Genomic DNA, 12,822 nt, shown 5'->3' with positions numbered 1-12,822 from the left:
AGGGGAAGGATCAAGCAAGGTACAACTTACACTACATCTTTAGGGAGGATGTCATGCCACAACAATAGGGCAATTGAAGACAACTTTTGAAATACAATCTGGAAGTCAATGCCTGTAACTGACACACAGACAGATGAGATACATTTGTCACAGACATTTCAGGCTTTGCAGAGAACATTATCTTGCCAGTACTTTAGTAATTCTATAACATATAGTCAAGTTGAGATATGTGTGTGACTTTCTGTATTTCTCTTCAAAGATGATGGTATAAATTCCAGCACGTGGGGCATGTTGGCACTTGCTTTCTGCTCCTAGTTACACATTACAAGAAAGTCAGGAAAGCCACAAATATCTGCTTGGCATGTGGAGATCTCTGTCATTTTAAACCATATAGCTATAATTCATAGTGTACATACATTTTATTCAACATTGCAACTTGCAAGTTGAATCATCAATAAAAAGCTGTTGTTTAGAAATTCATTACAGAGTAGTCTTCATACTCCAGTACGATAGGTGGCAGTTATCATACATTTTGAGACCCTAGAAGCAGCTTCTTCGTTGACTACTGTCACAGTAGGAAAATGCTGCCCCCTGCAGGTAAAAATAGAAACTTGTGTTCTGTAGCCTATTTGTAGTATGATGACCGCTTGCTAGCCTTATAGGTAGCCGCAGTCACGTAAACGAGACAGTAATTTAACAAAACATATGAACGTTCGTTAGGTATTAATAGTGAATTACCCGAGGAAGAGAATGAGTCGACGAAATAATCACTCTTTTTCTGATTATGGACCGCCGAATACATACACTGCTCATGGAAGGTAGGCTAGCCACTAACTTCATAGCCACTGTAGCCAGCAAGCTAGCTAGTTGCTAAGTTACATGATTAAGCTGTTTACTAGCTAGTCGTTGAGAGTTGTTAGTTAGCTAATCAAATAATGTATTGTGGTTGATTATAAACATACAGATCGTTTGCTGTTTTTTTTTTTTTTTTGTTGAAAAGAGAAAGCATGTCAGAAAAATAATGAATGCGATAAATTAACGTTAGCTATACTCAGTTAGCAATTATGTGTTGTGTTGAGTGGATCGGTCCTAATCTCTTCTTTATTCGAGTGCAGCGTCACACCAACCCAGGGAAGTGCAGGTAGGTCTGCTTCCCTTTGGCCTAATATTTGCAATACCTGTCTGATAGGGATAGGAAACCCATTTCTTACATTCTGTTTATGTTTTTCATTTCAATGAACAAAGTTTATTTTATTCCACACAGGAACAACCCACCACACAAGACACTCGACCGTAAACCCAGGATCCTACAACTCTCAGCAAACAAGCAACTCAGAAAAGTAAGACATACAGTTTTGCTTTTGATTTATCCATTCTAAATGTATCAAGCAGAGGATTTCCCGCAAAATGTGATTTAGACTTGTTTGGAACATCGCTTAGCACGTTATGTGGCTATTTAAGACATGGCCTAGTCCTAGTGCAAGGTTTCCCCTAGCTTATATAGCCACAAAGTCAGATTCCACAGCCACAAAGTCAAAATGAGCTTTTTGGTCTAAATGTAAGGTTAGAGTTAGGCATAAGTTTAGCATTGTGGTTGGGTTAGGTTTAAAATCACATTTTAACAAGAGAAATTGTAGAACTGGGCAGGGTTTATGAATTTGTGGCTATAGAAGCTAGCGATGACCCAAGTGTAAGGCCTGTTTAAAAATGATACTATAGAAATGTGGACCTGGCTGAAATGCTCTTGTTTTTTTCTCCAGAGCCGAGCTCTACGACCCATATGATCCTAATCCTGGCTCATCATCTGACTCTGAAGTGGAGCCTTCCAAAGGCAGGGAAGACCATCACAGACACAGAGTTAGTGGAGGGAGCAGCCGCCTGAGTAGTGGATATCAAGGCTCTGCTTCAGTAGCTGGGCATCGTGATGGCTTCAACTGGGATTTGTTATCCTCTCGGCCCAGTACCAGACATGAGCAGTCCAGCCATGATCACTCAGAAGTAAGAGGTTCACCGCAGTCAGGTTACTATTTTGGTGGAAAAAGGTAGATAGATGTTGCTGAGGCTTTCATTAGTGCAGCGTTGTAATGGTGATGTTTCTCTGTTGTCTGCAGAGAAGGAATCCACCAGGGTTTACCCGGTCCCACTGGGATACCAACCCCATTCATGGCCAATCAGAATCTAGTGGAAGAGGTAGGATTGTAACTGTGTTGTTTTGCTAATGGCCTGGCAGAGTTGTAAAGGGATAGAGAAAGTGTGTGATTTGTTAAGTCCTGTTCCAGTCTCCTGGGGGGGGGGCGGGTTCTCTATTGTTACTCAAGCAAGGGGGAGGCCAATGACATCACGAAGTCATCATCAGACCAACTCATTGAATGTCCTACTTGAAGTATTCAGTGTGTCAAAAAAATCCACAAATCACCATAGGATGTCTTTAAATGTCAATTTTTAGGTGGGGACCTAACCAAGTCACGCTCAGAGGTCACAAAGAAGAGAAGCAGAAGCCCAAATGAGGACATATCGAGGTAAAGAAATGATTGGAGGGACTTATCATGTTTTTTTGGAAGGACCTTACTAAAATGCACAATAATATTGACACCATTATATGTATATATATTTATATTCTGGTCTCTGACAGCCTTTTCTGATATGTAAAAATTTTCTGGATTATGTGTATAATGTTTTAATACAATTTTTATTACTAGGTATTACTGCGCTGCTGGAGCTAGAAACATAAGCATTTCGCTGCACCTGCGATAACATCTGCAAACGCGACCAATAAACTTTGATATGAGTTGACACAAATCCCCTTCTATTGTCTTTTCAGTGATTTTTTCACCTGTGACTTGTGTAACTTGGATCTCCATAAAGCGAGCACCCTTGAGGTGCATCTGAAGTGCAATAGTCACTGGGAGACCCTGGAGCACATCCAAAATCAAAACAACTACGACGACACGGCAATCGCCTTTTTGCATGTACGTCAAGCAAATACATTCTCTCTCAGATGGAATTAAATGAAGGATTATCAATCTGTATGACAATTAAGGGAAATGTAATTCTCTTTACGTTTCAGGAGGCCATGTTAACCAAAGTCCGGCACGGTGATAGACTGCAGATGAACAGACAAAGCCTTAGAGGTAGCTTAACGCGCAAAGCCTGGGGTCTCTCGCTAATGCTCCTGGCTAGTCACACATACTGTTCCCGACCAGATTCATTCCCGCGTCCATCCCTCCTACTATTCTCCCACTTGTCCGACTCCCCCTCTGTGTCCAACTGTAAAGGTGGCTAAATTTAAACTCACCAATGTTGAGGTATTGTTTCTTTCCTCAATAGAAACGGAACGTATTGATTCTAAATGTACTTGTATGCTTTGGACAACGTATCACTACCTGGTGTCATTAAGCCTACACTTGTGATTTGACCTCTGTATCTCACCCCTATCATTTTCAGCATTGCAGGACAAGGATTACATGACAAAGTTAGATATTTTCCACTGTGCTCCTTGCCAAGTCTACGTCTCCGTACATCCATCGTCACTGCAGGATCACCTGAGCTCCAAAGACCACCTGAGGAACAAAATGGTGAGGCAGTCGTTGTGCTGCTTACAGCAGATCTCACACCTCATATCATGTGTTCCATTATTCACTGATTAGATATCTTACAAAAAGCAATGGTCATTGTAGTGTTAGCTGAGATGCAACATGAAATTGGCCTATTGTGTTTGATTTAGAATTGTCAATTCAATTGTTTAAAGAAACCAACATCAAATCTGTTCTTTCACTGCAACAGACAAGTGGGTGTACTTATTATTTCATGTTTATGACTTCACTGTGTTTACCACTGAAGGAATTTAGAGCCAAACAGTTGTGGGAAAGTGTGAACTTTGCAAAGGCCACCATGAAACGAATGAATACCGAGTATGCAAGCTTCTGTGAGGTAAATCATCTGAACAGGCATTTGCTATACATTACACTAATGCTATTTATCTACAGAATACCAAAGTTTCGTATTACTTTTTAAAGTGTGATAATTCTATACATTGTAGACAAAAACTAATTTCATTTGAATGGAAATGACAAATAATTGGTTGTATTTCAGGGCAAGGATCCTTTTGAACAGTCATCATGAGGGCCATGAAGAATAGACCAACAGTTGATGTGAACTGCTAGCTACTGGCTGTGGACAGCCAACAACCACCAATCAAAATCAACTAGACAAAGACCAAATGGACATAGTCTGTGCCCTTAGTGTTGATGTTCAGTCGTATGTATCTCTAAACTAATACAGGATCATCTTAACTAATACAGAATCCCGGTTTTCCTTGAGTGTGGAGCATACATTAGCTAGATATCACGTAGTTGAGAACTTGTAGTCATTTTGTGTTTGATGTAGACATTTTTCACATAAGAACATCCATTTGTAATTTTGGACCTTTTTTATTTTTCAGTTGGTAATTGATTTAATTTCAATAGATATTGAAGCACATTTTGCAATGTTTTTCCCACAATTATCTTTTTCCATTAGAACACCTGCTTTGATTCATTGAGATTTAAGGATAGAAATACTGTAATGTTTGGTTTCCTTGAAGAAATATGGTCTTTACAGGCTATCCAACTTTAATTTCTTACAATCATTTAAAAATAATACCCAAACAATAAATGTTTTAAAGAATAATGAATTGTTGATGTGTGACTGATATTCACAGGAATATAAAACAGCCTTTTATAAACAGTAACAGAGAGTTGACCCATTTTCAAATATTGTCAAGGTTACCATTGTGATATTAATCTGGTACAACAGTTAATCTACAGTATATGCAAACCAGCCATTTGAGATACCAACTATCACTTAAGGTTAAAATTGTGCAGTCTTGAAAAGGAACTATTTTCTGTTTCTTTAGAATATCAGTGCCCTTTATCCTGTGAATATAGATTCCTTTTATTGAGTTGGAACTTCATGAAGGAGTCTGTGGTCCAGATCAAGTAGCTGAGGGGTTCATCATATTAAGGCATTAGTCTCCCACACATGTACACTCCTGCGGTATCTCACTGTAGAATGTATTCACCAGATGACGTATCGTAAAATTACTGAACAAGTGTAGTTTCAGGTATGATATGAATTAGTGGATGAAAGCAAATCGGTCCATCCTTAAAACTAATGGTGGGACACTGCTAAAGAAAACACCACAGGTCAATCCAGTTGACTAAACTGTTTTTATTTTTTAGAACATCACAAAAATGGTTTCAGCATCATATCTGTATGATATACATTTAAACATAAATTATTTAAAAAGACAAACAGCAATTTTTTTTAAACAGTTAAAAAACATTAAATATAGGCAACAGTTATTCATGAAAGGCAGCAACAATAAGCGCTGTGACTGCATCATTGAGAACAAAAACTGACTGATAAACCCTATTCATTTAGGAGTTTGAGTTAATATGCAGATAACCGCAGTATGAAACCCCACCACACCACCACCAAACTGGCATCCATGTTTTTAACCTTTTTGTTCTGTGATTAACTTGCAAGCCACACTTACCCATATTGATAGGAAATCTACCTAAAGATTAGTTGACTATCAATTTATTTTCTTACCCAGAACCCCCTCCCTACAAACACAAATCGTAGCAATATGATCATGATTTCAATACATGTTAAAAATACAGAATTGTATTTGTCCCATTTTTGTTTTCATGTGTAGCATAAATGTAAATATCAACATACAGAGAAAAGGTGCTCCAAACTTGACCAAATGGACAGAGAATTTTAGGAATCTGAGGTAAGAGTTGTCTCTATTGGAAATGGGTTCCACACTAATCACTGCATAAACACAAGAAAACAGTCAGCCCACATGGAATCATATTCGTAACATGGGACATTTAAAATGTAACAATATCCAAAATGTTTAATGTGTTTTAAGAGATTAGGTAGTCATACTCCTCTGAAATTGTGTGTTGTAATAGTGGCAAGCATTTTTCAATTATGACTGTATAAAATTGTGAAGGAACATCTAATGTACAAACACATACACGCACAGGACCAAAATAGTGATTTTTTTTTTAACTAGGTCCCCTTGGCTTAGGAGGCAGTGTGAGTTGCCAGTGATGGGGTCTGTCTTTCAGTGGTGGTGAAGGAGGGGTCCTTGGGCAATGAGGTGACCTCCCTCATGCCTGCCCCTGTGTGGGGGACACTGGTATTCATAATGTGCCTTTGTAGATGCTTTATCCAGTCCTCCTGGACTGACAAGGGGCCCTGGAAAACTAGGTCACAGAATCTGCAAAGAGGATCCAAGCACAGTAAGACCCCCAATCAGAAGTGGCCCTCAAAGACAATATAAACTAAAACCCATGTCTTAAATCTCTTTGAATGCAAATATTGTTGGTCAACTTAACATTCATTTGAAAGCGTCACTACAAATACATTGATTAGATCTTTGCCACAACTTAAATCTTAGTGTTTATTATCATCAGAAAAATGTAAATGAATAATACAATAATTTACACCAACAGCATAGACAGTGTGGTATGTGGTCAGAGTACCTGCAGGTTAGTCTATACATCTCCTCGGGTGCGTGTGGAGTAGTAGGGGATGTCTTCTTCTTGGAACCAGGCCTCGATCTCTGCCTCCTTTGTTTACAGTCATACGCTGAAACATTAAGAACAGGGCAAGCCAGAACAATAGGCTCAGGTAAGTTTGGTATTGACTGGTGACCATGTGTATACTGAAGCAGTGGGTCTGTGTGAGGCAGTGACACTGAGGAAATCATTGTGTTCACTTTACAGTAGTGAGGCTGTAAGCAGTGTGAAGTATTGATATTACTTTGTGAACATGTGCCATTGATGATGGGAAGGCACTTACTTGTTCCCTCCAACAAGGCAGTCCTCTTTCGTTTTGCGTATGCCCGCAAGTGATTGGACAGACTAACACCGCTGTGGAAGGTTGCATTGCAATGGACACACACCTTCCTGTTGAATTCACCTTTCTCTGTGAAACAATATTGACAAAAATCAATCACACTTTTGACCACATCAGCCACGGTTTTGCATGCATACAGGCACCCTCCATTTGTGATTCATAACCTTCATGCTAACATTTTGTCTTTGGTTAAATTCCCATCATAGCATACTTTAAATTGACCCTTGGTCTTACCTGATGTAGAGTTTGAGAGTGTTGAGTTTACTTGTGCTCCTCTACTGTGCTCTGTACTGGGGGGAACTGCCAGGGCGTTTCTTGCCGTTAGAGAGGAAGTCCTCAACTTTGAGTCCACCTGACACTTCCTCTTCTTCAGAATTCCTATCAAGGCACTCGAGAGTGAACCTTTCACCTCCAACTTAGTCTCTGCCTGTTTCTTATCCAATGTTTCCCCTGGTAGAGAATACATGGGCACCAGTGATTTGGCATTGTTGTAGAGGTTCTGGATGGGATTCCATTTAGGAGGTGTCAGATGATTAGATATGGCCTGCTTTGAGGGGATTCTGGAATGGGAGGGGATCCGTTTTTTGCCCAGAATCTGCAGAGCTCTCTGGAACTCTCTCTTGTCACGCATCAGCTCCCGGAGCAACAACATTGGGGATTTGGACTTAGTGGCGATGGTTTTGCCGAGCCGTTTCAGATGGCCCCGAACATGGTTGGACAGCCCAGTCTTATTATCAAAAGAGTCCCCACATAATGGACAGGAGTGCCCTCGGACCGGAGAGTCCTCGGACCCCAACTTGGGCGCTGAAATAATAGCAACACAGCAGAAATAATTAGTCAAAGCATTCTTTGTATGCCAAAGAAATTAGTTCCCCATCCCCACTCAAAATTAAAAACAAATGTTTGAGAACTTAGTGTACCCAATCCCGCCGACTACGCCAAAATGTGTCATGGCGAGGCTAGTACTACAGTAATAACTTCAAGGTGTGGTATTTCACACATGAGTGTGATACATTAACACATCATGAACACATTAGCAACCTACAAATTATTTCAAATGTTGAATAATGTAAACTTCTCCAATCAAACCAGGTGTGTCATTTTTTTTCTTACAATACTATATTTAGTTTCCTTCATTTACACCCCAACCGAGCACTACCTTCTACCACTTCTGGTCTTTTGGCCCTCTCACCCAAGCTCTTCTCTTTCCTGGCACACCAATGGTGGAACAGGCTTTTCCCTGAAGCTAGGACAGCAGAGTCTCTGCCCATCTTCTGAAAACTTCTGAAACCCTACCTCTTCAAAGTTAATAATCCCACAGCACCCCCCCAAAAAAAAAGCCTTTTGTGAAGTAAACACTTGCACATTACCTTTTCCCCCCTTACTAGCTCTGACTTTGCTATAGCTAATTTGAGCGTCTGCTAAATTACTAATATGTAAATGTAGCTAATAAAAACCATATGCATCTCTATTTAGAGGAGGTTTCTGTGAAGCCATATGGTTGACCACTGGCTCATCTGTATAACAACATGAACATGCACTGTTGAACATTATATTGAAGGATCAGAATATAGCCATCCATGCAACACATGCACAACAAAATATAATATAAGATAGAAAAAAAGGAAATGAGTACCTTTTTTCAGTCGTTGCATTGCTACCATCTTTCGACGGATGCGGGGCTTCCGATCTTGAGAAGCCACTTGCTCCCTTGATACCACATGGCGTGCATTGTAACTCAGTCCAACCCGATGAAGATGCCCTCTGACGTGATTGGATAATCCCACACCTGACTCAAACACTGCAGGACAGTAAGGGCAGGTCTTCCGCTCCCCACCACCTTCCGAATCAGGATCTAAAAAGGATTCACTTAGAGGTACTGAGTTAGGCGCAATGGTCTCTCCAAAAATATGTGTTTCGATGCACTCTTCCTTGACAACAAGCTTCTGCTGAGACTGCCCGTCTTGACCTTTATCAATCATGTCTTCAGAGGTTTCAAGGACTCCCCTCATAGACATTCTTCTGCTAAAGGAATTAACAATGTACGCTTTATCTTGCTTGATTTCACTTTTATCAAGAAGTTTAGTGTTTGCATCTGTGGCATAGTCACTATACTGGAACATATCCTTATCATCATGGTCTTCCTCTTCCATCATATTTAGCATCTTTGGACTTTGCAAATTTTTGGGTAAAATGAAGCAAGAGTCCTGGTCAACAGTATTGCGATAAGGGGTGGACATTTTTCTTTTGGAGGGGTACTTTTTCAGAACGGGCTTTTCACAGACAGAATTTAATGTATTATTCTCCAACTTAGATGCCAATAAATATTTGTGGGTATTAGAGGAAGAATTTGGATTTTCTGAAATTCCTGACAATGTTCTTCCAAAATCATGATCATTTGTGTCCCCGTTTCTGTCCTCGATAAAAGAAAAACCTGTGGTGACATCAACTTTTTCATTCCTCTGCTTGTCACTTCTTTGTCGAGACAGCAGATTATTTATTGACTTGTCAAGTTTTGACTCTGTGGGTTGAGACTTGAATCCCCTTTGTGCTCTGTGAACCATTTTATCCTTTTTGAAAAGATCGGAAATGTCATTTGAATCACAAGGGGAATCTGTTCTTTTTCTGAAAGCCTGTTTTTTTACAGAGAATTTGGATGTCAGCTCTGAAGTAAAAGAATCTACTACTGGGGATTTCCTAATGGGGAGGTGCTTCTCAGAGGGTGGTTGTGCATACTCCTTTCTTTCTCTACACTGCAAAGCTTCATATTCTTCGTATGTCTGATTATGACGAATCGCAAGATGATTTTTGAATACGTTTTTGCTTGAGGTGCCATAAGAACAACAGTTACAGGAGTAAGAATGATGTGTTTTATCCTCTTCCTTTGACTTTAAAACGCTGGGTTTCTCCGGCGGCTCTTCCTGGTTTTTACAGAGGCCGTGCTCTTTGTTCACGTGTCTCTCAAGTTCAAACACTGTCACAGCCATGTAGTTACACTTCTTACAGTCGTAGTACCGCTTGTCCTTCTCATGAGTCTTAGCATGTTGAATAAAAGTATTTGGACAATTTGTTCCAAAAGCGCACTGGGGGCACTGTAGCCTTGCATCTGTGCCCTCATCCTTCAATTCATTCATGCCCTTGATCTCCTCCATGAGTCTCTCTCTTCTCTCCTGGTGTATGGTCATATGCCGAAGAAGGGCGTTGCGAAAGCGGAACGACTGTCCACACTCCCTGCATATAAAAGGCTTTGGCATGTTGATAGGACTGGGCGGATCTGTGTGAGTCCTCATGTGCCGGTGCAAATGGTTCTTCTCCTTGAAATTGATGTTGCATTTTGTGCAAGGAAAAAACAATGGCTCTTCCTCTGAACAAGGGTCTGTCTGCGGTTTCCCATTCAATGGCGTAAGCTTGTGAGCCACGCTTTGCTCATGTGGATTTCTTTCTGGCGCACTGAAAATCAGTTGCTTGATGGCATCTACAGTTCCATTGGGATACTGTGCTTTCTTCGCTGTCGGTGATTGAGGTTTGGAGCTTTTTCTTAATAATTGGACCTTGTTGATGGGAACAGGGTCTTCTTGATCCTCCTCATCAAATATGTCTTTTGTTGACTTGAGGCTCAAATCAGAGTAAAGTTCCTCTGAGGGATCCACCATGACCACCATGTCCATTTTGCGTTTCCTCCTCCTTTGGCTATTTGGGGGAGGATCTGCCTTTGGTGGCTCCTCCACAGGAGAATCATCATGGTTGTCCCATAGAAACTGCATGAATTCTCTCTGAGGGTCCCAGCTTAGGGGACCCTCATAATTATCCATTGAGTTTTCAGAAGATTCCACATCGAAACCCCATATCCCTGTAGTGTCAATGTCCTGCACATTCTTCAACTGAGTAATACTCTTTTCCTCCTCCTTTTCTGTTGACAAGCTGTTGAACTCATCTGATTCGAAGATCTGGTGTGAAGAAGGTCCATTCACAGACAACACATTTGTGTTTGAGAGAACATCAAGGACACTGCTATTTTCTCTCATTGGAGAAGTCTGAGGTCTGTCCAACATTTCCATAAACAATGGCATCTGATTTCTCATTGGATCCTGAAGGAGATCTAAGGGGTCCATCATAGGATCTGCATCTTTTTCCTCTTCATCAATACCAGTCAGATCAGACATTTCAGTAGCTGAACCCTAGGAAAGAAAAGAAAACATCAGAAAGATGTTGTCTTTGCCCATCTATCATCTGAGTTGGCTACTCTTGCCAGATATGGTACCACTCCTTTAAAAACTCTCTACTACCACAAGTGGTGTCTGCTAATAGTTCACAACAATAACCAAAAAAGCAGTCCAACATTACTTCTGAGAGCTACTGCAAAATATGATCTCAACTGTATTTATGTAATGAGTAGAATTTGTGTAGTTAAAGATCACTTTGTCATTTGTTAACACTTACAACAGGGAAGAAATCTGATGTTATTTAGCCTAGGTGTAAAAAAAAAACTTGAAAAAACTTTGCAGTAATTTCTTTACACTAACACTTTTAGATGAAATTTTTAAAATATTAAAAAAATAAAACAAGGATGTTGATGGGGCCCTTGCTGGTTAATTCTGTTTAATTCCATTTGCTTTGAACCAAACAGAACAAAACAAGTGGGGGATTTGTCCAATAGAAACCTGGTTTTGCTTTGTATGGTTCTTAAATGGTAAACGGTTTCCGTAATGATTTTCCCCCAGGTGAGCACCCATCAGAATGTCTGTTTTCACATGTGTACAGAGAAAATATGGACATGAAGCTACTATACTACTGAGATTCACCCCTCGGGCTCACTTCAATTTAGTATTTAAAATAACATACATAGGTAAAAACCCATGAGGATTTGAATCCCCACAACACTATATGAAGAAAAAAAATTTTAATAGAAAAGATGAGAATTTTCATCAACGTGACCAATGAGTGGGCTATGGGTATAACAATTTAAAGACAACTGTCAAGCATGCCATAAATGCATGCATGTCTGATCAGAATATGCTTTACAATAAAATGTTAGTCGATCACCGATGGGTAACGTTATGACTATTGATGAGCAGTAGACAGACGGTCGTCACTAGCTGGCACAGCCACAAAGTCATAAACCCCGCCTATTTTTAAAATGTATCTTCTTAAAATCTGATTTTAAACCTAAAGTTAACCACACACTGCTAACCTTATGCCTAACCTGAAATTAAACTTGTGCCTAATCCTAACATTACATTTTGACCAAAAGCTAATTGTTGAATTTTTACGATATAGTCAATTTTGAGTTTGTGGCTGTGCCAGCTAGTGGAAACCGCAGTAGACAGTTCTGTATTCGATGGTAGCTACAAACTTTCTAGCTATGTGATGCAGCACTGCCCACCTATGCAAAAACAAATCGAAACGCAATCTTTGATTTCAAAAGCACAAACATAGCGAGCTAATTGTGGTCTTCCTCGAGCCCCCAAAAGCTCCAAAGGTGCTTTTACTTCTCGTTAAATCATCCTGTTGTTGGATGCTTTGCAATAGCCTACTACAGTGCATACTGTTCCATACCAAAACCCCCACCAAGACCACACAAAAAAAACGGATATGTTTCAACAATACCGAAAGATGACAATGTCGTAAGATAAGATGTTAAACGTTACCGAAGAACGACGCAAATGCAAACGATATGCACTTTAATCGTTGCATTGAATTATTGCTCACTTTCGTCTTCCAGCCATTCCACAGTCGCCATTTTCCTTGATGGTCTACGTAAGTTGAACCATTTTTGTGAGAGGGAACACAATAACAAAACAACTGCATTAATGCAAATGCACATTTTAATTGCTCAACATTTTTCCAGTTTAGGACAACTAACATATTACATAATTCACAGTGTAATTAATGATTTCAATATACGTCCGT

The 12,822-nt window shown here is 40.0% G+C and overlaps 2 protein-coding genes across 2 annotated transcripts; one reads left to right on the top strand and one right to left on the bottom strand.

Annotated features, from left to right (window-relative positions):
- The first annotated feature begins 606 nt into the window (after positions 1-606).
- On the top strand, positions 607-4,668 carry znf326 (zinc finger protein 326). The gene is made up of 11 exons (XM_024391946.2): positions 607-818; positions 1,116-1,141; positions 1,265-1,340; positions 1,761-1,998; positions 2,112-2,190; positions 2,447-2,519; positions 2,822-2,969; positions 3,068-3,131; positions 3,445-3,575; positions 3,841-3,930; positions 4,093-4,668. Exons 1-11 carry the CDS (start codon positions 751-753, stop codon positions 4,120-4,122), a joined length of 1,023 nt encoding a protein of 340 aa, XP_024247714.1. The 5' UTR covers positions 607-750; the 3' UTR covers positions 4,123-4,668.
- Positions 4,669-5,188: 520 nt separating this feature from the next.
- LOC112227102 (zinc finger protein 644) lies at positions 5,189-12,675 on the bottom strand. Its single transcript, XM_024391945.2, has 6 exons — positions 12,622-12,675; positions 8,549-11,090; positions 7,147-7,716; positions 6,856-6,981; positions 6,537-6,642; positions 5,189-6,271 (listed from the first exon to the last, which is right to left on the bottom strand). The coding sequence occupies exons 2-6, from the start codon at positions 11,073-11,075 to the stop codon at positions 6,076-6,078; spliced, it is 3,525 nt and encodes a 1,174-aa protein (XP_024247713.1). The 5' UTR covers positions 11,076-11,090; positions 12,622-12,675; the 3' UTR covers positions 5,189-6,075.
- Between the last annotated feature and the right edge of the window lie 147 nt (positions 12,676-12,822).

The sequence above is a fragment of the Oncorhynchus tshawytscha genome, linkage group LG28 (assembly GCF_018296145.1).
Source record: "Oncorhynchus tshawytscha isolate Ot180627B linkage group LG28, Otsh_v2.0, whole genome shotgun sequence".
NCBI lineage: Eukaryota > Metazoa > Chordata > Actinopteri > Salmoniformes > Salmonidae > Oncorhynchus > Oncorhynchus tshawytscha.
Note: the sequence above shows the minus strand (reverse complement) of the source record. Positions and strands in the feature narration are given on the sequence as shown.